The 25,383-nt window shown below is 44.8% G+C and overlaps 1 protein-coding gene across 1 annotated transcript in view; it reads left to right on the top strand.

Annotated features, from left to right (window-relative positions):
- Positions 1 to 16,407, top strand: part of tmem192 (transmembrane protein 192) — a 30,816-nt gene extending 14,409 nt beyond the window's left edge. The window contains exons 5-6 of the mRNA XM_084318879.1: positions 13,907 to 14,012; positions 14,904 to 16,407. Coding sequence (XP_084175005.1) covers positions 13,907 to 14,012; positions 14,904 to 15,018 — 221 coding nt within the window. The 3' untranslated portion in view covers positions 15,019 to 16,407. The remainder of the gene's footprint in view (positions 1 to 13,906; positions 14,013 to 14,903) is intronic.
- Positions 16,408 to 25,383: the final 8,976 nt, after the last annotated feature.

The raw sequence follows: 25,383 nt of genomic DNA, 5'->3' as shown, positions 1-25,383 counted from the left end.
CACAGTGGTGTCAGGAGAACTGCCTCTCCCTGAACGTCAGCAAAACAAAAGAGATGATTGTGGACTTCAGGAGGTCGGGGGTCAAGGACTACAGCCCCCTCAGCATCGACGGGGCACCGGTTGAGAGAGTGAACAGTTTCTTTCAAGTACCTCGGAGCCCACATATCCAAGGATTTGACATGGACCACACACATTGACAGTGTTGTGAAGAAGGCACGACAACGCCTCTACTTCCTCAGGCGCCTAAGGAAGTTCCAAGTCAGTCAGAAGATCCTTAGGAACTTCTACTCATGTACAATAGAGAGCATCCTGACTGGCAACATCACCTCCTGGTTTGGGAATAGCACTGCACAAGACCGTAGCAGACTACAAAGAGTGACACGTTCAGCCGAACGCACAATTGGAGGGGGGCTTCCCACCCTCCAGAACATTTACAACAAGCGGTGCAAGGGGAAGGCTAAGAGAATTATTAAGGACTCGAGCCACCCGAACAACTGCCTCTTTGAACTGCTGCGGTCAGGCAAGCGATACCGGAGTCTTAAGGCGAGCACAGAAAGACTCAGAAGAAGCTTCTATCCCCAGGCCATCAGGCTGCTAAATGAACAATAAACACTATGCAACAACCATCAAATGCACACAGCACACACACCCACACGCACACACTCACTTAAACAAACAACACACTGCAGCACCCACTCTCCACACTTTAGATCACACAAACACACTTTATATTTATTGATAAAGGATTTGCACTACAACTCGTAAATTGTAAATTGTACCTAAATTGCACCTCATCCCATTTCTGCCTTGCACTATATAGTATAGTATTGTATATTAGTACACTGCACAGTATTGTATATTATATGGTAACTCAGTTACGTCTATTCTGCATCGAACATTGTACATATGTCTATACTGAACACTGTGACCTCTTTTTTTTCTTTTACTTCTAATTTACATGCTATACTATGTTATTTTATTTCATACTTATCTTGTCTTGCACAGTCTCTGGGGCGTAACAGTAAGAAGCATTTTGTATAAAAGTATTCTGTACTTCTGTATGACAACTATTAAAGAAACTTGAAACTTGAAACTTGGGACAGAGGCAGAGCTGTCCCAAATAGCTGCAGCTACCATGTGTTGTCAAGTTATTGTTATAAGGATCCCAGTCCAAGCTACAGTCTGCATTCCCTTAACAATTGTTTGTATTGAGCCGTATTGTATTGTACCCATATGCAATATGTTAAATAAAGTTTACATCCATTCATTCTGCTAGCATTACCGATTGCATGAGCAGCTGGCTAACGTGAGCTATCAGATCCTGTTAGCTCAAAGCTCCTCTTTCAACTTAACAAGCATTAAACAAAATGGCCCAGTCATCTATTCACCTTTGTTTAATACACACAGCGTTGTCTCTAATGTTATCTAACTACTGATAGCTCTCGATATCATCAGTTTGGTGCTGGCTAAATAGCGTGAGCTAACGTTAGCTTCTAGCCACAATTCTATACTGTTATAATGGCATACTCCATTGACGTTAGCATGCAGCTAACAATGCTACCGATCTTTTTTTAGACTAAACTATCCGCTCTTGGTGGTCACTTGTGTTGATGTTAGTTTTGTTTCATCAACAAATGACAGGCAGAACACACAGTGAATGTATCCGTTTTGTTTATTGCACTTTTATTAGGCTTTGCTGAAAAAGAATTGCTGCATTGAGTAAATAGGCAAGATGGTGGCGCCCATAGGCGTCTGCCTTGTTGACATTTTCTTTGCTGGAGCTACCAGGAAGTGTATTGGCACATTCAAGTTCTGATTGGTTGAAATTGCCTTCATTTTCGCCACCTACTGCCACCTACTGCTTTGGCAGTGTACTACATCAGTATGCTCAGGTGACAAAAACAAAAAAAAAACGAAAGTGTGACTCGAGGCGCAGGACGTCGCGGCGAAACGCGTATGACAATGAAACGAAAATGAAACGAAAGGTGTAACCGCAGCCTTAGTAGAGGACAGACAGTTCAGTGTTGTGTTAGCAGAGGACAGACAGTTCAGTGTTGTGTTAGCAGAGGACAGACAGTTCAGTGTTGTGTTAGCAGAGGACAGACAGTTCAGTGGTGTGTTAGCAGAGGACAGACAGTTCAGTGTTGTGTTAGCAGCAGAGGACAGACAGTTCAGTGTTGTGTTAGCAGCAGAGGACAGACAGTTCAGTGTTGTGTTAGCAGCAGAGGACAGACAGTTCAGTGTTGTGTTAGCAGCAGAGGACAGACAGTTCAGTGTTGTGTTAGCAGAGGACAGACAGTTCAGTGTTGTGTTAGCAGAGGACAGACAGTTCAGTGTTGTGTTAGCAGCAGAGGACAGACAGTTCAGTGTTGTGTTAGCAGCAGAGGACAGACAGTTCAGTGTTGTGTTAGCAGAGGACAGACAGTTCGGTGTTGTGTTAGCAGCAGAGGACAGACAGTTCAGTGTTGTGTTAGCAGAGGACAGACAGTTCAGTGTTGTGTTAGCAGAGGACAGACAGTTCAGTGTTGTGTTAGCAGAGGACAGACAGTTCAGTGTTGTGTTAGCAGAGGACAGACAGTTCAGTGTTGTGTTAGCAGAGGACAGACAGTTCAGTGTTGTGTTAGCAGAGGACAGACAGTTCAGTGTTGTGTTAGCAGCAGAGGACAGACAGTTCAGTGTTGTGTTAGCAGAGGACAGACAGTTCAGTGTTGTGTTAGCAGAGGACAGACAGTTCAGTGTTGTGTTAGCAGAGGACAGACAGTTCAGTGTTGTGTTAGCAGAGGACAGACAGTTCAGTGTTGTGTTAGCAGAGGACAGACAGTTCAGTGTTGTGTTAGCAGAGGACAGACAGTTCAGTGTTGTGTTAGAGGACAGACAGTTCAGTGTTGTGTTAGCAGAGGACAGACAGTTCAGTGTTGTGTTAGCAGAGGACAGACAGTTCAGTGTTGTGTTAGCAGAGGACAGACAGTTCAGTGTTGTGTTAGCAGAGGACAGACAGTTCAGTTTGTGTTAGCAGAGGACAGACAGTTCAGTGTTGTGTTAGCAGAGGACAGACAGTTCAGTGTTGTTAGCAGAGGACAGACAGTTCAGTGTTGTGTTAGCAGAGGACAGACAGTTCAGTGTTGTGTTAGCAGAGGACAGACAGTTCAGTGTTGTGTTAGCAGAGGACAGACAGTTCAGTGTTGTGTTAGAGGACAGACAGTTCAGTGTTGTGTTAGAGGACAGACAGTTCAGTGTTGTGTTAGCAGAGGACAGACAGTTCAGTGTTGTGTTAGCAGAGGACAGACATTTCAGTGTTGTGTTAGCAGAGGACAGACAGTTCAGTGTTGTGTTAGAGGACAGACAGTTCAGTGTTGTGTTAGCAGAGGACAGATTGTTCAGTGTTGTGTTAGCAGAGGACAGACAGTTCAGTGTTGTGTTAGCAGAGGACAGACAGTTCAGTGTTGTTAGCAGAGGACAGACCGTTCAGTGTTGTGTTAGAGGACAGACAGTTCAGTGTTGTGTTAGCAGAGGACAGACAGTTCAGTGTTGTGTTAGCAGAGGACAGACAGTTCAGTGTTGTGTTAGCAGAGGACAGACAGTTCAGTGTTGTGTTAGCAGAGGACAGACAGTTCAGTGTTGTGTTAGCAGAGGACAGACAGTTCAGTGTTGTGTTAGCAGAGGACAGACAGTTCAGTGTTGTGTTAGCAGAGGACAGACAGTTCAGTGTTGTTAGCAGAGGACAGACAGTTCAGTGTTGTGTTAGCAGAGGACAGACAGTTCAGTGTTGTGTTAGCAGAGGACAGACAGTTCAGTGTTGTGTTAGCAGAGGACAGACAGTTCAGTGTTGTGTTAGAGGACAGACAGTTCAGTGTTGTGTTAGCAGAGGACAGACAGTTCAGTGTTGTGTTAGCAGAGGAACAGACAGTTCAGTGTTGTGTTAGCAGAGGACAGACAGTTCAGTGTTGTGTTAGCAGCAGAGGACAGACAGTTCAGTGTTGTGTTAGCAGCAGAGGACAGACAGTTCAGTGTTGTGTTAGCAGAGGACAGACAGTTCAGTGTTGTGTTAGCAGCAGAGGACAGACAGTTTAGTGTTGTGTTAGCAGCAGAGGACAGACAGTTCAGTGTTGTGTTAGCAGCAGAGGACAGACAGTTCAGTGTTGTGTTAGCAGAGGACATACAGTTCAGTGTTGTGTTAGCAGCAGAGGACAGACAGTTCAGTGTTGTGTTAGCAGCAGAGGACAGACAGTTCAGTGTTGTGTTAGCAAAGGACAGACAGTTCAGTGTTGTGTTAGCAGCAGAGGACAGACAGTTCAGTGTTGTGTTAGCAGAGGACAGACAGTTCATTGTTGTGTTAGCAGAGGACAGACAGTTCAGTGTTGTGTTAGCAGAGGACAGACAGTTCAGTGTTGTGTTAGCAGAGGACAGACAGTTCAGTGTTGTGTTAGCAGAGGACAGACAGTTCAGTGTTGTGTTAGCAGCAGAGGACAGACAGTTCAGTGTTGTGTTAGCAGCAGAGGACAGACAGTTCAGTGTTGTGTTAGCAGCAGAGGACAGACAGTTCAGTGTTGTGTTAGCAGAGGAGGACAGACAGTTCAGTGTTGTTAGCAGAGGACAGACAGTTCAGTGTTGTTAGCAGAGGACAGACAGTTCAGTGTTGTGTTAGCAGAGGACAGACAGTTCAGTGTTGTGTTAGCAGAGGACAGACAGTTCAGTGTTGTGTTAGCAGAGGACAGACAGTTCAGTGTTGTGTTAGCAGAGGACAGACAGTTCAGTGTTGTGTTAGCAGAGGACAGACAGTTCAGTGTTGTGTTAGCAGAGGACAGACAGTTCAGTGTTGTGTTAGCAGAGGACAGACAGTTCAGTGTTGTGTTAGAGGACAGACAGTTCAGTGTTGTGTTAGCAGAGGACAGACAGTTCAGTGTTGTGTTAGCAGAGGACAGACAGTTCAGTGTTGTGTTAGCAGAGGACAGACAGTTCAGTGTTGTGTTAGCAGAGGACAGACAGTTCAGTGTTGTGTTAGCAGAGGACAGACAGTTCAGTGTTGTGTTAGCAGAGGACAGACAGTTCAGTGTTGTTAGCAGAGGACAGACAGTTCAGTGTTGTGTTAGCAGAGGACAGACAGTTCAGTGTTGTGTTAGCAGAGGACAGACAGTTCAGTGTTGTGTTAGAGGACAGACAGTTCAGTGTTGTGTTAGCAGAGGACAGACAGTTCAGTGTTGTGTTAGCAGAGGAACAGACCGTTCAGTGTTGTGTTAGCAGAGGACAGACAGTTCAGTGTTGTGTTAGCAGCAGAGGACAGACAGTTCAGTGTTGTGTTAGCAGCAGAGGACAGACAGTTCAGTGTTGTGTTAGCAGCAGAGGACAGACAGTTTAGTGTTGTGTTAGCAGCAGAGGACAGACAGTTCAGTGTTGTGTTAGCAGCAGAGGACAGACAGTTCAGTGTTGTGTTAGCAGAGGACAGACAGTTCAGTGTTGTGTTAGCAGCAGAGGACAGACAGTTCAGTGTTGTGTTAGCAGCAGAGGACAGACAGTTCAGTGTTGTGTTAGCAAAGGACAGACAGTTCAGTGTTGTGTTAGCAGCAGAGGACAGACAGTTCAGTGTTGTGTTAGCAGAGGACAGACAGTTCATTGTTGTGTTAGCAGAGGACAGACAGTTCAGTGTTGTGTTAGCAGAGGACAGACAGTTCAGTGTTGTGTTAGCAGAGGACAGACAGTTCAGTGTTGTGTTAGCAGAGGACAGACAGTTCAGTGTTGTGTTAGCAGAGGACAGACAGTTCAGTGTTGTGTTAGCAGAGGACAGACAGTTCAGTGTTGTGTTAGCAGAGGACAGACAGTTCAGTGTTGTTAGCAGAGGACAGACAGTTCAGTGTTGTGTTAGCAGAGGACAGACAGTTCAGTGTTGTGTTAGCAGAGGACAGACAGTTCAGTGTTGTGTTAGAGGACAGACAGTTCAGTGTTGTGTTAGCAGAGGACAGACAGTTCAGTGTTGTGTTAGCAGAGGAACAGACCGTTCAGTGTTGTGTTAGCAGAGGACAGACAGTTCAGTGTTGTGTTAGCAGCAGAGGACAGACAGTTCAGTGTTGTGTTAGCAGCAGAGGACAGACAGTTCAGTGTTGTGTTAGCAGAGGACAGACAGTTCAGTGTTGTGTTAGCAGCAGAGGACAGACAGTTTAGTGTTGTGTTAGCAGCAGAGGACAGACAGTTCAGTGTTGTGTTAGCAGCAGAGGACAGACAGTTCAGTGTTGTGTTAGCAGAGGACAGACAGTTCAGTGTTGTGTTAGCAGCAGAGGACAGACAGTTCAGTGTTGTGTTAGCAGCAGAGGACAGACAGTTCAGTGTTGTGTTAGCAAAGGACAGACAGTTCAGTGTTGTGTTAGCAGCAGAGGACAGACAGTTCAGTGTTGTGTTAGCAGAGGACAGACAGTTCATTGTTGTGTTAGCAGAGGACAGACAGTTCAGTGTTGTGTTAGCAGAGGACAGACAGTTCAGTGTTGTGTTAGCAGAGGACAGACAGTTCAGTGTTGTGTTAGCAGAGGACAGACAGTTCAGTGTTGTGTTACCAGCAGAGGACAGACAGTTCAGTGTTGTGTTAGCAGCAGAGGACAGACAGTTCAGTGTTGTGTTAGCAGCAGAGGACAGACAGTTCATTGTTGTGTTAGCAGAGGACAGACAGTTCAGTGTTGTGTTAGCAGAGGACAGACAGTTCAGTGTTGTGTTAGCAGAGGACAGACAGTTCAGTGTTGTGTTAGCAGAGGACAGACAGTTCAGTGTTGTGTTAGCAGAGGACAGACAGTTCAGTGTTGTGTTAGAGGACAGACAGTTCAGTGTTGTGTTAGCAGAGGACAGACAGTTCAGTGTTGTGTTAGCAGAGGACAGACAGTTCAGTGTTGTGTTAGCAGAGGACAGACAGTTCAGTGTTGTGTTAGCAGAGGACAGACAGTTCAGTGTTGTGTTAGCAGAGGACAGACAGTTCAGTGTTGTGTTAGCAGAGGACAGACAGTTCAGTGTTGTTAGCAGAGGACAGACAGTTCAGTGTTGTGTTAGCAGAGGACAGACAGTTCAGTGTTGTGTTAGCAGAGGACAGACAGTTCAGTGTTGTGTTAGAGGACAGACAGTTCAGTGTTGTGTTAGCAGAGGACAGACAGTTCAGTGTTGTGTTAGCAGAGGAACAGACCGTTCAGTGTTGTGTTAGCAGAGGACAGACAGTTCAGTGTTGTGTTAGCAGCAGAGGACAGACAGTTCAGTGTTGTGTTAGCAGCAGAGGACAGACAGTTCAGTGTTGTGTTAGCAGAGGACAGACAGTTCAGTGTTGTGTTAGCAGCAGAGGACAGACAGTTTAGTGTTGTGTTAGCAGCAGAGGACAGACAGTTCAGTGTTGTGTTAGCAGCAGAGGACAGACAGTTCAGTGTTGTGTTAGCAGAGGACAGACAGTTCAGTGTTGTGTTAGCAGCAGAGGACAGACAGTTCAGTGTTGTGTTAGCAGCAGAGGACAGACAGTTCAGTGTTGTGTTAGCAAAGGACAGACAGTTCAGTGTTGTGTTAGCAGCAGAGGACAGACAGTTCAGTGTTGTGTTAGCAGAGGACAGACAGTTCATTGTTGTGTTAGCAGAGGACAGACAGTTCAGTGTTGTGTTAGCAGAGGACAGACAGTTCAGTGTTGTGTTAGCAGAGGACAGACAGTTCAGTGTTGTGTTAGCAGAGGACAGACAGTTCAGTGTTGTGTTAGCAGAGGACAGACAGTTCAGTGTTGTGTTAGCAGAGGACAGACAGTTCAGTGTTGTGTTAGCAGAGGACAGACAGTTCAGTGTTGTTAGCAGAGGACAGACAGTTCAGTGTTGTGTTAGCAGAGGACAGACAGTTCAGTGTTGTGTTAGCAGAGGACAGACAGTTCAGTGTTGTGTTAGAGGACAGACAGTTCAGTGTTGTGTTAGCAGAGGACAGACAGTTCAGTGTTGTGTTAGCAGAGGAACAGACCGTTCAGTGTTGTGTTAGCAGAGGACAGACAGTTCAGTGTTGTGTTAGCAGCAGAGGACAGACAGTTCAGTGTTGTGTTAGCAGCAGAGGACAGACAGTTCAGTGTTGTGTTAGCAGAGGACAGACAGTTCAGTGTTGTGTTAGCAGCAGAGGACAGACAGTTTAGTGTTGTGTTAGCAGCAGAGGACAGACAGTTCAGTGTTGTGTTAGCAGCAGAGGACAGACAGTTCAGTGTTGTGTTAGCAGAGGACAGACAGTTCAGTGTTGTGTTAGCAGCAGAGGACAGACAGTTCAGTGTTGTGTTAGCAGCAGAGGACAGACAGTTCAGTGTTGTGTTAGCAAAGGACAGACAGTTCAGTGTTGTGTTAGCAGCAGAGGACAGACAGTTCAGTGTTGTGTTAGCAGAGGACAGACAGTTCATTGTTGTGTTAGCAGAGGACAGACAGTTCAGTGTTGTGTTAGCAGAGGACAGACAGTTCAGTGTTGTGTTAGCAGAGGACAGACAGTTCAGTGTTGTGTTAGCAGAGGACAGACAGTTCAGTGTTGTGTTACCAGCAGAGGACAGACAGTTCAGTGTTGTGTTAGCAGCAGAGGACAGACAGTTCAGTGTTGTGTTAGCAGCAGAGGACAGACAGTTCAGTGTTGTGTTAGCAGAGGAGGACAGACAGTTCAGTGTTGTTAGCAGAGGACAGACAGTTCAGTGTTGTTAGCAGAGGACAGACAGTTCAGTGTTGTGTTAGCAGAGGACAGACAGTTCAGTGTTGTGTTAGCAGAGGACAGACAGTTCAGTGTTGTGTTAGCAGAGGACAGACAGTTCAGTGTTGTGTTAGCAGAGGACAGACAGTTCAGTGTTGTGTTAGCAGAGGACAGACAGTTCAGTGTTGTGTTAGCAGAGGACAGACAGTTCAGTGTTGTGTTAGCAGAGGACAGACAGTTCAGTGTTGTGTTAGAGGACAGACAGTTCAGTGTTGTGTTAGCAGAGGACAGACAGTTCAGTGTTGTGTTAGCAGCAGAGGACAGACAGTTCAGTGTTGTGTTAGCAGAGGACAGACAGTTCAGTGTTGTGTTAGCAGAGGACAGACAGTTCAGTGTTGTGTTAGCAGAGGACAGACAGTTCAGTGTTGTGTTAGCAGAGGACAGACAGTTCAGTGTTGTGTTAGCAGAGGACAGACAGTTCAGTGTTGTGTTAGCAGAGGACAGACAGTTCAGTGTTGTGTTAGCAGAGGACAGACAGTTCAGTGTTGTTAGCAGAGGACAGACAGTTCAGTGTTGTGTTAGAGGACAGACAGTTCAGTGTTGTGTTAGCAGAGGACAGACAGTTCAGTGTTGTGTTAGCAGAGGACAGACAGTTCAGTGTTGTGTTAGCAGCAGAGGACAGACAGTTCAGTGTTGTGTTAGCAGAGGACAGACAGTTCAGTGTTGTGTTAGCAGCAGAGGACAGACAGTTCAGTGTTGTGTTAGCAGAGGACAGACAGTTCAGTGTTGTGTTAGCAGAGGACAGACAGTTCAGTGTTGTGTTAGCAGAGGACAGACAGTTCAGTGTTGTGTTAGCAGAGGACAGACAGTTCAGTGTTGTGTTAGCAGAGGACAGACAGTTCAGTGTTGTGTTAGAGGACAGACAGTTCAGTGTTGTGTTAGCAGAGGACAGACAGTTCAGTGTTGTGTTAGCAGAGGACAGACAGTTCAGTGTTGTGTTAGCAGAGGACAGACAGTTCAGTGTTGTGTTAGCAGAGGACAGACAGTTCAGTGTTGTGTTAGCAGCAGAGGACAGACAGTTCAGTGTTGTGTTAGCAGAGGACAGACAGTTCAGTGTTGTGTTAGCAGAGGACAGACAGTTCAGTGTTGTGTTAGCAGAGGACAGACAGTTCAGTGTTGTGTTAGCAGAGGACAGACAGTTCAGTGTTGTGTTAGCAGAGGACAGACAGTTCAGTGTTGTGTTAGCAGAGGACAGACAGTTCAGTGTTGTTAGCAGAGGACAGACAGTTCAGTGTTGTGTTAGAGGACAGACAGTTCAGTGTTGTGTTAGCAGAGGACAGACAGTTCAGTGTTGTGTTAGCAGAGGACAGACAGTTCAGTGTTGTGTTAGCAGCAGAGGACAGACAGTTCAGTGTTGTGTTAGCAGAGGACAGACAGTTCAGTGTTGTGTTAGCAGCAGAGGACAGACAGTTCAGTGTTGTGTTAGCAGCAGAGGACAGACAGTTCAGTGTTGTGTTAGCAGAGGACAGACAGTTCAGTGTTGTGTTAGCAGCAGAGGACAGACAGTTCAGTGTTGTGTTAGCAGCAGAGGACAGACAGTTCAGTGTTGTGTTAGCAGCAGAGGACAGTTCAGTGTTGTGTTAGCAGAGGACAGACAGTTCAGTGTTGTGTTAGCAGCAGAGGACAGACAGTTCAGTGTTGTGTTAGCAGAGGACAGACAGTTCAGTGTTGTGTTAGCAGAGGACAGACAGTTCAGTGTTGTGTTAGCAGAGGACAGACAGTTCAGTGTTGTGTTAGCAGCAGAGGACAGACAGTTCAGTGTTGTGTTAGCAGAGGACAGGCAGTTCAGTGTTGTGTTAGCAGCAGAGGACAGACAGTTCAGTGTTGTGTTAGCAGAGGATAGACAGTTCAGTGTTGTGTTAGCAGAGGACAGACAGTTCAGTGTTGTGTTAGCAGAAGACAGACAGTTCAGTGTTGTGTTAGCAGAGGACAGACAGTTCAGTGTTGTGTTAGCAGAGGACAGACAGTTCAGTGTTGTGTTAGCAGAGGACAGACAGTTCAGTGTTGTGTTAGCACTGGCAGAGGACAGACAGTTCAGTGTTGTGTTAGTACTTTTGACTTTCTATTTTATACTTATCTATTTTTATCTAGCACACTCTCAGGAGAAAAACAGAAACTTGAACTTGAAACTAGTCTGGTCTGAGCCTCAGATTTGAGAGTAGAGCACCACGGTAGTCTCTAACGAAAATGTGTGAAATCTGTCACCTCTATCCCACAGTTGTGTGTGTGTGTGTGTGTGTGTGTGTGTGTGAGTGTTATTGTGTCCAGTCCCTGAGGGTTCAGGGAGAATATGAATAATCACCTTCCTGTCACTATACAGTACAGATAGGTGAAATTTCAGTAACATAGACTGTCTGACTTCTCCATTGACCTCCATAGTCAAATCAGACCGGCTGTGGATGTCTCTGAACTGTAACTGCGGGTACGGTGACATACCACTGCTATTTAATTAAAAAATTATTTTCTTTTTCTATTTACAAGGAGACACACAGTATCTCTGAGATGGACAACATTGAAAGGCCTCTTTAAAGTAGGGAAATCTTACAAGATGTCTACCTGTCATTTTCTTCGGGTTTCCTTTTTTGGAATGAGCTTCACTCTGATGTTTTTAGAAAAGTAGGGGGAACATGATTGTGTTTTGGCTTGTTGATAGATGACAGAGACTCAAGGCATCTCTCCTCTTCTCTTCTCTTCTCCTTCTCTCGTCTTATTCTTTCTTTCCTCCCTTCTTCAAACCCTTTATTTACTCTCCAGGAATGGCTCTCTCACACATACTTGTATTCTCTCTCTCTCTCTCTCTCTCTCTCTCTCTCTCTCTCTCTCTCTCTCTCTCTTCTCTCTTCTCTCTTCTCTCTTCTCTCTCCTCTCTCCTCTCTCCTCTCCCTCACACACACATGCACAGGGCTAATTATGCAGGAATTTGTAGTATTTCTCTGGTTTGTGTGTGGTTATATGGGATGAGTTGCTGTAGTGAAGCTGAGTAAAGATAGTTGCTCTTTAGAACCTCCCTGACAATTTCCTCTGGATAATGACACTCACAGTCTTATCAATACTGACTCAGCACCTCCCTCTGAGCTCCACACACACACACACACACACACACACACACACACACACACACACACACACACACACACACACACACTGCATATATACACACGTGTACACACACACTCAAATAAAACACACTCACTTGCTGCATATACGGTATACACACGTGTACGCTACACACACACACACACACACTCACTTGCTGCATATATATACGCCTACACACACACACACACACACACACACACACACACACACACACACACACACACGTTAGACTCACACAACACCCACACACACGCTGCATTTATACATGCATGCACACATACAACACACAAACACACACACCCCTCACAGCTTTATCTTGATTTTGCTAGCACCTCATTCTCCCATGTGGTCCTGGCTCCCCATACAGCTACTGTATAACCCAACCCCCTCCCTCTCACTGCTATCCCCTCCCACTTGTGTTAAGGTGTACGTTACGGGTGTGAGAACTAGAGGCTTAAGTGCAGGACATGACAGTCCATGAGGGCTAAGTGCAGGATATGACGGCTGTGTGTGTGTGTGTGTGTGTGTGTGTGTGTGTGTGTGTGTGTGAGTGTGAGTGTGTGAAAGAGAAAGAGAAAGAGAAAGACAGAGAGTGAAAGAAATGCAGCATGCTTGTGTGTTCTTGCCCACGTGACCTGAGTGATTGACGTTAGGGGGTGGATCTCCCTGATCTCCCCAGTGTGTGTGTTTTAGTTGGTCTTAAAAAAAAAAGTCTGGATATGAAAGAGATTCTCAGAGAACTAATGCTATAAATTGTAGAAGGAACCCTGGTGCATTATTCAAATATTCATGTTTACATTAGGAATTGACCACAACGGCGGTCGGGTGGCGTAGCAGAGATTGCGCTCGTCACCAATGCAAGAGGCTGCGGTCTCGACTCCCGGAGTCAGCATTGCCCTGCGGCTTGGGCCGGTTGTCATACTAACTCGTTTGGCTGAGTTAGCGGGAGGGAAGTCGTGGGTGGTAATCTGGCGTTGTGGACAGGTCAGGTCTGGGTGCCTGCTCAGCGAAAGGCAGGAAATGGTGAAGGCAGCGTGACCTCCCACGCATTACTCTTCACCAATGAGAGTCCTCGCTGCCAGGTGAAAAAAGAGCCACTGGCTGTCTCCACATGTGTCGGAGGAAGCATGTGGTAGGCTTCAGGGTTCCCTTGTACCCACCAGTAGGAGGAACATGTGCACAACAACCAGGTAGGGGAGGGGGGGGGAATTGGCATAACGACTAAATTGGGATGGGGAGAAAAATAGAAAAATCAGGCGGAGAAAAAGAGGATAAAAAAAAAGAAAAAGGAATTGACCACAAGGGAGTTATATTAATGCCCTTTTTATTTAACATGAGCAACACACTACAGCAGTCAGCATAATGGTATGACCGCTGGTGCTAGTTAGGCCGGCGTGATATTTTATTAAAATGAGTCAACCGCACACAGGTCTCGAGCATAAAGCAGTATAATAAAACACAACATTAATATCTTGAACCCTCAAGAACACATACTCAAAATGTTAAACATATATAGTATGGGCCAACAGCAATAGAACACCAAACAACAGACCAATCTCAATTCAAGTATGTGTATTCATATCCAACAGTTCAAGTGAGGCAAAAGGAAAGAGAAAACAGTTCCTCCCCAAAATCCAGTTATTTTCCACTTCAATAAATCCCCAAAATGGTCCCAAAACAAACTAAAATAATATTAATTTCAAAGGTTCCACAGTTCAGTTCAATCCACTGGTAAAAACAAATAATAAAGAAACCAAAATAATACTACTCACGAATTTCAAAGTATAACCTCCCGTGATTGGGATAGCAGATTTCTCTCTTTTTAGATCCATCTGGGACTTTATGAATCATGTCGGATTATGCAAATGAAGATTGATTATAATCAGGAAAATAAATTTTTGGAACCCAGCCTTATTGTCCCTAGAACCAGTTTTCAAGTTCAAAAGTTTAAAATGTACAAAAGGTCTACAATTTAACGAAACTCTTGATTACTGTTACCACATATATGTGTGCATACCTGCCTATCTAGTGTGTGTGTGCAGCGAGTGAATGCAATTGATAACAAATTGATTCTAAAGTTGTTGTGTTTTTATAGTCCGAGTGATGCGCTTCAATAGAGAGCGAGCCGTCCCAGACGTCAGCCAAGAGGAGCAGTCATACTCCTTCAGTAACACAGGCCTACAGACTGAGACAGGCTTCAGGTACTCATACACACTCACCCACTCATGAATTAATGAATGAGTTTATTTCGAACATAAATAAAAATAATAATACATTATAAACAGATGTTGTGGAATATTTTAAATGGGCCAAGACAGTGAACTGTAGAAATTCAGATGAGTCAAATTGTATATAAATAGAACATAGTTTATTTCTGTTTCTGTGGCCACAGAAAAAGTATCCTGTTTACAATCAGAGACAAGTGTACACACGAGCGTCTGACCAGAAAGTGAGAAAGAGCTCTGGTCAGACTTACCATTAAGTACCAGCTGGGAATGACAAATGAAAACAAAGATGGGTTTAGGGGTTTTGTCGTGTCTCACACAAGACTGATATGAAAACAACAAGAAAAAAGAACAAGATGTGATTTACTTGGACATGTCATATCTAAGTCAAACTGTCCTCGGTGTCGCCTAGTGTCTTGACTAGTTAAACTAGTTAAAGTTTTGTACAGAGAAACATGTATTTATAACAGAACTATGAACATGTCCAATAAGCTGTACAAATGATGTAACATATAATAAATTACTATTACACAGATTAAAAAACAAACAAACAAACAAGCAAAACAGTAATGTTTGAAAAGGAGTAGGATGAAGTGTAAACTTATGTATTCCTACCCCCTTCACACTCTATTATCTTATGCAACTCATATTAACTCATTTTCACATGACTTGTGCTCTGTGTCTGTCTGTCTGTCTGTCTGTCTGTCTGTCTGTCTGTCTGTCTGTCTGTCTGTCTGTCTGTCTGTCTGTCTGTCTGTCTGTCTGTCTGTCTGTCTGTCTCTGTCTCTGTCTCTGTCTCTGTCTCTGTCTCTGTCTCTGTCTCTGTCTCTGTCTCTGTCTCTCTCTCTGTCTCTGTCTCTCCCCCAGAGAATGTTCCAGTCTGGAGGAGGTTGTGGAGAAGCAGGCGGACCTGATAGAGTATCTGAAACAACACAACATCTTGCTGAGCAAGAGGCTCCTCAACCTCACCGCCCAGCACTGACCCCAGACCAGCCTCTACCTCTACCCTGCTACACTGCTAGACCTCTCCCGTTCTGCAGAGCTGCGGACTGATCACTTGAAGGATTACCATGACATTTAGGAGTTTAGATTCTTGTTCTTTCTTCACCAGACATGACTTCTCATCTTGCAGAGGGAAACGATATTCTGCATTTGCCCTTAATTTTCCTAAAATGTGTCCATTACAAATTAGATATACACCAGTAGTACCAACACTGTTATTCAATACCAGACTAGAACAGGGTATCGCTGTTCTGTGTTTTTGGCTTGAAGATGAGATAAGATGGATCTTTATTAATCCCTGTGGGCAAATGCTGGATGCATGTTGGATCTCTGTAATGGAGAAGAATGTGTGATATCTTAATCATTTTTGTCCAGTGATCCCAAACTAATGGCCTCATTGTCACCAAGGGGAACTTATCTTATCTCATTTTGATTATCTATTTTCCTTTCTTCCCTTGTATTGAACACAGTTTTAGCTGGAACACATCACATTTTAATTGATGATTTCCTTCCCTGCCTGGCTACCCCACAACCAAGAGTAAAGAAAATACATTTACAAACCGGGCAGCACACAAGAAACTACAATTAAATCACAAGGTATTTCATAAAGCGCTGCATGACCGAGGAGAGAAACAGTGGAGGAAGAGGAGGAACGCTGGATAAGAGACTGGATAAGATATCCGTCATTTGCAGGGGAAAGCTTACTCTACTCAATGCCCATGCACACACACACACCTGTGCACACACAGTGGAGGGGGTGTCCTGAAAACCAGACTGAGAGGAGCAGATAGTGAAGGGAGGAGGAGGAGAGGATGGAGGAAAAGAGAGTGGAGGAGGAGAGACATGGGTCACAGATCAGAGGGGAGGGGTTTTATTACCGTGTTACGACCTAAGTGACCTGTGTGTGTGTGTGTGTGTGTGTGTGTGTGTGTGTGTGTGTGTGTGTGTGTGAGAGAGAAAGAGGTTTAATGCCAAATGCACTGAAATAATGGAGATGAAAGGAAGTATCAAGGTTTCCACCAGTCTCTATTGTTGATATGGTAAAAACTTTGTACCTCCAGTTTTGGTGAGATTTTTTATTTTATTTTTTACTTCAATTGATTGTTTACATGTCATGATTCTTTGTAGGCCGAGGAAGTTTCATGATGCCACCCAGCATCATGAAAGGGATGCTATGCTTGGGCCAGGAGAGAAGCATTGAGTAGTGTTTCAACTGCAGTCCATTATTAGTATTTTATATATCTGAAGGGCATAATGTGCATTGAGATGTTATTGTTATTGTTATTATTGAGATGTTCGTCCATGATCCATATCTTGCTGTAACTGTTTACTTTTCTGTGAATTTATTGAATTTGTGTTTGTGTGATCATGTTCCAATAAATCTGTTTCTCTAATATATGCACATTTGATAAGTTATGTTGGACTAAACCCAGGAGGGGGCTGCCACAGCAAATGCTCCACCAGCCTATAGTTTTAGCCTGGACTAGAACCAGATCCGAAGACCTAAGCATTATAGGACAGGCTTAACCCTTTCACTACCAAATGGTTAACCCTTTCACTGTGACAATACAGAAGGTTAACCCTTTCACTGCCACACGACAAAGGGTTATCCCTTTCACTACCACACTACAGAAGGTTAACCCTTTACTATCACACTACAGACAGTAATTCTGTAGTGTGATAGTAAAGGGTTAACCTTCTGTAGTGTAGTGAAAGGGTTACAAGTACCAAAATGTACTTAGGATAATTAATATTTTGACTGGATAGGTTATATTGTAACTATGTATTGCTGTAAAGTAGATTATAATGAAGCTAGGATAGGGCATAATACTGGATTATGGCATTTGAGACAAAAATATGGTAACATTAGCTGCTACAAATGTGAATACAGTACACAGTTTCTCTGTTTGCTGTTGTGATTACATACTGTAGGAGTCCCATCGTGGTGGCCATTAGACCCATTGGCAGTGGTCACCTCTTGTGATTCCTTTATGTACCAGGGTCTGTAACTCCACAGGGAGTGTAGTATTTACGACTTCCCATGCAGCTCCTACTGCGTGACCAAAGTGACCCAGGTGGTGGTGTGGTCAGGTACACCCACCCGTTTTATGGAGCAAATTAAGTATACCCACCTATCAGCCAGAGGACCATTTGACGTGTAATGATGGGGTAACAGTTTACGACCCACCAGTACACCACTGGACTCGGGGCATGTATTTTGGTTTGGACGTATGATTGCTACAAGATTTATTTTAAGGGACATTTGGCATATTTTTTTTTATCTGAATCTTATCATTTATGTAATAATCGCACATAAAACTTGTGTATCGAGTGTTGTGCAAAATTCTATTATCAAGTTCTATAAGAGTTTTAAAGCAGTTTTAAGTACCTGGGAGTCCACATCACAGAGGACCTGACATGGTCAACTCACATAGACACTGTGGTAAAAAACGCGAAGCAGCGCCTCTACCACCTGAGACAACTTGGAAAATTCAAAGTATCAGAGAAGATACTCCAGTCCTTCTACTCTGGGGCTGTGGAGAGTATCCTGAGTATCATGACTTTGCATGTTCTCCCCGTGCTCGCAAGGGTTTCCCCCCCGATAAGATAAACCCAATGGAAAAACATGCACAACAACAGATCGCTAACGCTGTGGCGTCCTTGACGAAGACGGACAGGAGCACTTGGATTGGTCCCCTGGCGCGGCTCACGTTGATGCCTGTCTGCTCCCGGCTGCCCTTGGGGGGGAAGGACGACGGGATGGGTTAATCGCAGAGACAAATCGCATCGGCGATCCTAAAAAGACAATGCATGCGTGTGTGTTCCGGTGTGTGTGCTAAACTAACCGCTGTGTGTACCACTAAAACATTGAGTGTCGTTGCATGCCGAATAAAGACCTCTGCAACAGGTCCTGCATTATTATATTATTATTATACCTCTCAGAACATCACCTCTCATTGACGGTACAGTGGGTACACAGTGTGAGAAGAGCATTTATGCAGGTGAACACCAGAAAGGCTGCTGGCCCAGATGGAATAACAGGACGCATACTTAAGTCCTGTGCTAACCAGCTAGCCCCTGTGTTCACCACCATATTTAATCGATCCCTGGCGGAGTCAGTGGTCCCTGCCTGCTTCAAGATGTCTACCATTATCCCGGTACCAAAGAAATCCTCCCCAACAGGTCTCAATGACTACATACCGGTGGCACTCACCTCTGTGGCCATGAAATGTTTTGAGAGGCTGGTCAAGGATCACATTTGTGCCTCCCTCCCCAGTGATATGGACCCTATGCAATTTGCATACAGGCCAAACAGGTCCACTGATGATGCGGTCTCCCAAGTACTGCACAGCACCCTCTCTCACCTAGACCGTCAGAAGGGGGGCTATGTGAGACTTCATTGACTACAGCTCAGCGTTCAACACCATAGTCCCCACCAGACTGGTGGACAAGCTGATCGAGCTGGGTCTGAGCTCCGCTCTGAGCGCCTGGATACTGGACTTTCTGAAAGGCCCCAGGCGGTCAGGGTGGGGGGTCAGACCTCCAACACCATCACCCTGAGCATTGGGTCCCCCCAGGGCTGTGTTCTGAGCCCCCTGCTGTACTCACTATACACACATGACTGTGTGGCCAAGTTCAGCTCCAACTCCATAGTGAAGTTTGCGGACGACACAGTGGTGGTGGGGCTGATCTCGGACAACGACGAGAAGGCCTACCGGGAGGAGGTTGAGGTACTGGAACGCTGGTGCCAGGACAACAGCCTGCTCCTGAACATTGGTAAAACCAAGGAGCTGATTGTGGATTTTAGGAGGAGACAGCAGGAGACACACACACCACTGAGGATAAACGGGGCTACCATGGACAGGGTGAGCAGCTTCAAGTACCTGGGGGTCCACATCTCAGAGGATCTGACATGGACATCACACATAGACTCAGTCGTAAAAAAGGCGAAGCAGCGCCTCTACCACCTGAGACGGTTAAGGAAGTTCAGAGTATCTGGGAAGATACTCCAGTCCTTCTACTCCGGAGCTGTAGAGAGCATCTTGACTGGAAACATCACTGCCTGGTATGGAAACAGCACGGCACAGGACAAGAAGGCCCTACAGAGAGTGGTGCGCTCAGCCGAGCGTACCACGGGTATTGCACTACCACCCCTGCAGGTCCTATACAACAAGAGGTGCAAATCCAGAGCCTGCAGAATAATGAAAGACCCTCACCACCCCAACAACAGCCTGTTCATGCTGCTGCGGTCAGGCAAACGCTTGCGAACACCAGCAACTAGGACAGAGAGACTTCGGCTCAGCTTCTTCCCCCAGGCCATCAGAGCCTTGAACACTGAACTCTCCACACATGAGCACACACACAACACACACTGTACACGCTCACACACTAGCAGCCACTTTAACATGAGTACACACACACTCATGCTGCACACGCTCACACTTATGGTCACTTTACAAAAGGAAAGGTCACTTTAAGAATAGTATAACTTGAGATTGTATAATATAGCATTGTATAACAGCGTACATAAAGACCCAGTGCCTCATCCGTAGCTAACAGTGTATTGCACTACCACAGGACCTAGCATGTCCTACCATGCTCTGTAAATAACTCATGTACATATACCGATATGCCCTACTTTGTTTACTTGTTTTATTGCACAATGTCGTTCTATTGGATTCTTATTATATATTACTATTGTATTATGCACATCGTTGCGGGCAAGACCCCCCGCATTTCATTGTATACTTGTATGCCGTGACAAATAAAACTCTTGACTTGACTTGACTTGCTGGTTTGGCAACTGCACTGCCCAGGACAGGAAGGCTCTACAGAGAGTAGTGCGCTCAGCAGAGCATACTATGGGTATTGCACTACCACCCGTGCAGGACTTTACAACAGGAGGTGCAAATCCAGAGCCTGCAGAATAATGAAGGACCCTCACCACCCCAACAATAGCCTGTTCAAGCTGCTGCGGTCAGGCAAGCGCCTCCGCATACATGCAGCAAGAACAGAGACTCGGCTTCTTCCCCCAGGCCATCAGAACACTGATCTCTCCACACACACTACAAAAAAGGTCACTTTAATAAGAAACATAACTGTATATTATTGTATATAGTACTTTACCTTAATTCTTAAGCTTAGCATTGTATTTTATTCTTAGTACTTTTTATCATGTCTATTTTATTATCTATTCTATTGGCCACCTTCATTATACTACATGTCTTGTGTATGTATGTGACAAATAAATCTCTTGAATCTTGAAACCCCTTGATGAACTCTGTTGTATGTCAGAGGAGAGCAGACATCTAATGAATTGCAGACACTATTTCTTAAACTTTCCTCTAGATGGGGAACTACGGTGGTGTAGTGGTTAACACTGTCGCCTCACAGCAAGAAGGTCCAGGGTTCGATTCCCGCTTGGGGACCAGGTTTCCATGATGCCAGGTATACCCTAGGTGGGGTATCTCCCAGGCTTTTCTGTGTGGAGTTTGCATGTTCTCCCCGTGCTCGCAAGGGTTTCCTCCCGATAAGATAAACCCAATGGAAAAACATGCATAACAACAGATCGCTAACGCTGTGGCGTCCTTGACGAAGACGGGCAGGAGCACTTGGATTGGTCCCCGGGGCGCGGCTCACGTCGACGCCCTATCTGCTCCCGGCTGCCCATGGGGGAAGGACGACGGGATGGGTCAAGTGCAGAGACTCAATCGCATTAGGCGACACAAGAAAATTGCATGTGTGTGTCGTTTGCATGCCAAATAAAGACTTCCTAAGTCCTGCATTATTATTATTATTACTACAATTGAAAAGCATTGAGGAAATAACATCTGCAGTTCACTAGAGGTCTGCTGTCCACTGGGTGATGTCACCTGGTAGAGTTTCTTGGGGCGCCAATGCGGCAGAGTTCTTGAGTTGGTAGGTTTCATGTCTGATTATCACGTCTTCCTCACACCAGCTAAATGCCCTTTTAATATTCAGCCCCAATTTTTTGTAACCACCCCCTCAACCAATTTAGAAAACCAGGGTTACAAACCATCACAATTTTTCTCTTTGTAGCACAATGATCTGAAATATATAAGAAATATGGGCTTAATTTTGCAGTGTGTCCACCTCCAGTCTTGTTGGATGAACATTGTTCAACTGACCACTCTTACTTTACATAAGCACACACACATAGACATGATTCACACAAACACACAATCATACTTTTAAGCTTTTGTGGCTCAGACATGTTTTTCCCACCTATTGATCCATGCAGCAAAAAAAAAAACATCACATCCGGGGGTCAAAAAGAAACTGTCTGAAATCCTGAAAGCATAATAAAATGAGGTTCAAATCCATGTCTATAAATTTTATTAAAAAGTATTAAACATCTGAAGTGCATACATACATTAGAAACACAACAACATATTCTGCCAATAATTCAAACATAGTTGAATAAGGGGGGAAGGGGGGCATTCTCGAGGATGATCAGCCCATTAGAATCCGTTCTTTGGTCCACAGCTTTGCGGTAACATGCAGTACATTTTTAGTTTTTCAAATGTTACCATTCTGACAGGTCTGATGAGTAGTAGGTATTGGTGCAAGTCATTTGTCACACAAAGACAGATGAATTGTGTGATCTCAAGTCAGCAAAGGCACAATATCTTAACTTTTGTTACTGTGACGATAGCTTTCAAATGTGTCCTTTGTGGTCCTGCTGGGGCCAGCATCACACACACACAGGACAGTCTTTGGTTTGTTTTGGACAAAAGGGCATCCCGGTTGTCTCTCCATTTCCCCCACTCTCTGTGTGTTGGTATCGAGGTCCATGCGTGGTGTTCGAGTCCCACTATTCAGATGCCCCCGTGTTCACATTTCCTCTCTTTCTTCATCTCTATTTAGTGTGTGGTCCTGATCTGTAAGGATGATAAAAGAACATTTAGGCATTTATTGAGAGAGAAAGAGACACAGAGCAGTAGTGTGTGTGCACCTTTGTGTGTGTAGCAGAATGACCTCCTGAGTTAAACAATAGCCCCAACCCCCCCCTCGTTCCTTCTCAAGGATCACGTCTCTCTGAAAGTGAGACGGCCTCCTCTCACACACACACACACACTCAGCCCACTAAAGCCTTCTTCATCGTTAGTGAGATTTATGCCCGAGTCTGGGTCCCTTGGGACTGCTGTCGCGTGTGAATACACACCTCTCTGGCACTAATCACACACACTCTGTTAACTGACACCTGGCAGCCCTTTAACCTGCTTTTCTGCACAATGTATCACACAGTCTTGGACGGCCTATAACCTCTCTGACACATGCACACACAAGTGTAGGCAATCAAGCTGGCGTAAATGTGCAGCTTTTTTCCTTTTGATCTTGATTCCACTCTATTCCAGCAACTATATTGCCTTATTACATGGCGTTTTAACATTCGCCAAAATGCTTGATTGTGATTGGTCAATAGCGCTCTTGCCCATAGCAGCGGTCAATTATTTCTCGATAATTCACTGCTGCTATGGACAACGCGCAATAATGACCGCTGTTAGGGGCAACAGAGCGCTATTGACCAATCACAATCAAGCATTTTGATCGCAGTCACGAAAGCTAAGCTCAGCATATGCACAGCTGCACTACATCAGGTGCAATCAAGTCCACACACCTGCCGTCTGCCGATGACAGAGGAGCAACAGAACAACTGCGTCTGCATTTGATCTCGTCTTGTCGATGGTGTAAAATGAATTACGTATATTAGTAAGTTAGCCCTGTAATAAGCGGGATAATGTATAGCTATACTCGGTCATTGTCGCAAAATAATTGACCTTTACTGCGTTTAGAACACAATTATTTTGCAACAATGACCTCGTAGCTATACATTATCCCTTACATATCCTACTTGTGTGTGTGTGTGTGTGCACGTGTGTAATCTCACCTCAGGGGAAAGGTACTCTAGCGTGAAGGGGCAGGCAGCGTCTTTGACGGCAGTGGCGTCTATGATATCGCCTCCTGAGTTTCATGAAATCTGGAAGAATAGACAAAAATATGATTATTGAAAATCATGTAATTTTAATAAACATGATCATTTAATGTAATTGTATTCAGCAGCATATATGCTATAACTATTTGTGATTATTGGGCCACTGACCACTTGACAAAGAATATAAATATTCAGCAAATAGAGGACACCCCTCCCAGAAACAGAGCTTTTGAGACCCTGTCTACAGCTCACTCACACACATGAAAAAAAGTGGATCTTGGAATTTGTTTGTCACAGAAAGCCACTTGGGATGAGTTCCTAAAATATAATATTGTTGTAACTTGTCTACCTGTTTAACCTGCTATTGGGTTGATTTTCCGCAATCTGTACTACTTGACCAGAGAAAAGCACACTTCTAAAGCCATGATGACGCAGGTTAAGGTTTTAGAGCATTTTATAACCCATTAGCCAATAGCAGAGCGACCTTCACTAATAAAGCAGGAAACATAGACCTAACACATGATTATTTTAAACGTCCCTAATAAATTCACAATTGACTCCCACCACCATTCACACGCGGAGAGCCAAGCACAGGAAGAGATAAACCTCCGGATGAGTTTACGACACTGTGCCCCCCCGCCCCCATCTCTCCACCCATGTCTCTGAAAGAAGTGCTATCCATGCCTAAAGGTACGCAGGGCTTTTTACACTTGGTCGTGGCGGCCACTCCCGCTTCATGTCATGTTAATCAAGCTGGGTCATTTGCATTGCGTTTAACACCGCGATTAACAATAGTAGTGCCTTCCAGCGGACAATAGTCGCGGCGGGACGGCGGGACTGCCGCTGTTCGAGCCCCGGCAGCGGTGTCCCCCCTGGTCTCCCCCTTCCTTCATCTCTTCACCATTCAACACACACGTTTAATGAAACCGTAGCCGTGTAATAACTATATTATACTCCGCGAGGCCCCAAGTTAACTAACATACACTCAACACTGTACGTAGCACTCAAGTCTGAACGCTTTGATGAACATTGTTACACCGCTGATAGAGTTGTACCCTTCCTACTGACTTGTGGTACTACAACACTTGTAAGTCGCTTTGGATAAAAGCATCAGTTAAATAACTATAATGTAAATGTTAAAGTTAATCACATGCCTGCGTTGGCACAGAAGCGCACCTGCACCGCGCACACCTGCGCCCCATGCTGTAATTCCTTATCCCTGCAGGTGGTGGTATTTCAACAGGTCCCTTATACAGTAAATACCTGCTTTTTTATTCTGTTAATTGTTGCTTTTAGTTTTTATTCCTTTATTCTGTGGAGCAAATGGAGAGTAAGAATCCCATTGTACTTGTTGCATATGATCTGATTAATTGACTAGCCTGGGTGATTAAAACAGAAACAATTTTGTCTATCAAGTATTTGGCCTAAATTACTTGCTGGTGGTGCTGCCTAATAATACAATACATTGTTGAAAATAATGCAACTGTTGTAATGGACTCGATAAAAAAACGTTGGTCAAGTAAATTCACACAAAATCTTAGTTACAAACACAGACCTCAGAACAGGTATCTTCAATTTCTTCTATACCAGGTCCAGTGTAAGCAGCAGACTGCCTGGTCTAACTGACCCAAATGGAAGCTTGAATGTAGCCATGGACTGGTTCATTTTCTCTATTTGTGCCACAAGGGACAGATTATTATGCTATAATATCACTTGGCCCCTAACAGCCTCAAGGTGTGATGAGACATAACAGCGGTACAGAAAAATAAAGAAAAAAGGGGAATCCCCCCTCCAAAAAAGAAAAGAACAATTGAATCCATGAGAAGGCATATTTAAAAATAAATAAATAAATACAAATATAATTCACAGAAATTAAATGCCTTACCTGGTCTAGCAGCAGAGACTGATCCCAAAACAGTAGCCAGCAGCAGGAGCAGGTAGAAGAGGTTGAAGATCCTCATGGCTGGATGCTATGCAGCTGGTCTGGAGTCAGCTACTGTCTCCCAAGAGGTGAGAGCTCCTCTCTCTCCAACACTGGAGATCTTTTATTTTTCTGTCTTTCTCTGGACAGGTTGGTGTGGAGCTCAAGCTTCTCTCTCTCTCTGGTTCTGTGTCTTTTTCTTGGTGGCTCTCGCCCTCCCCTCTCAGTTTTGCAGACTGCGGGAGAATCAAATAGTCTCGTCTTCTTTTCTTTCTCTGTCCTGTAGACAATCCATGCGTCCCTGAGGAATGTGTGTTCCCAGTGTGTGTGTCCAGTGAGAGTGTGTGTGGAAGTATGTGTGCGTGGCTGAGAGCAAAGTGACAAAGCTGCCTCTCCCCCCAACCCCTTTATACAGCTTTTTAGAGGGAGGGAGGGGCGGGGGGTCCCACACAGACCCCCACCTCAAC

The sequence above is a fragment of the Notolepis coatsorum genome, assembly GCF_963971535.1.
Source record: "Notolepis coatsorum genome assembly, chromosome: 7".
Lineage (NCBI taxonomy): Eukaryota > Metazoa > Chordata > Actinopteri > Aulopiformes > Paralepididae > Notolepis > Notolepis coatsorum.
The sequence above is the reverse complement of the archived record's forward strand: the minus strand, read 5'-3'. Positions and strand labels throughout refer to the sequence as shown.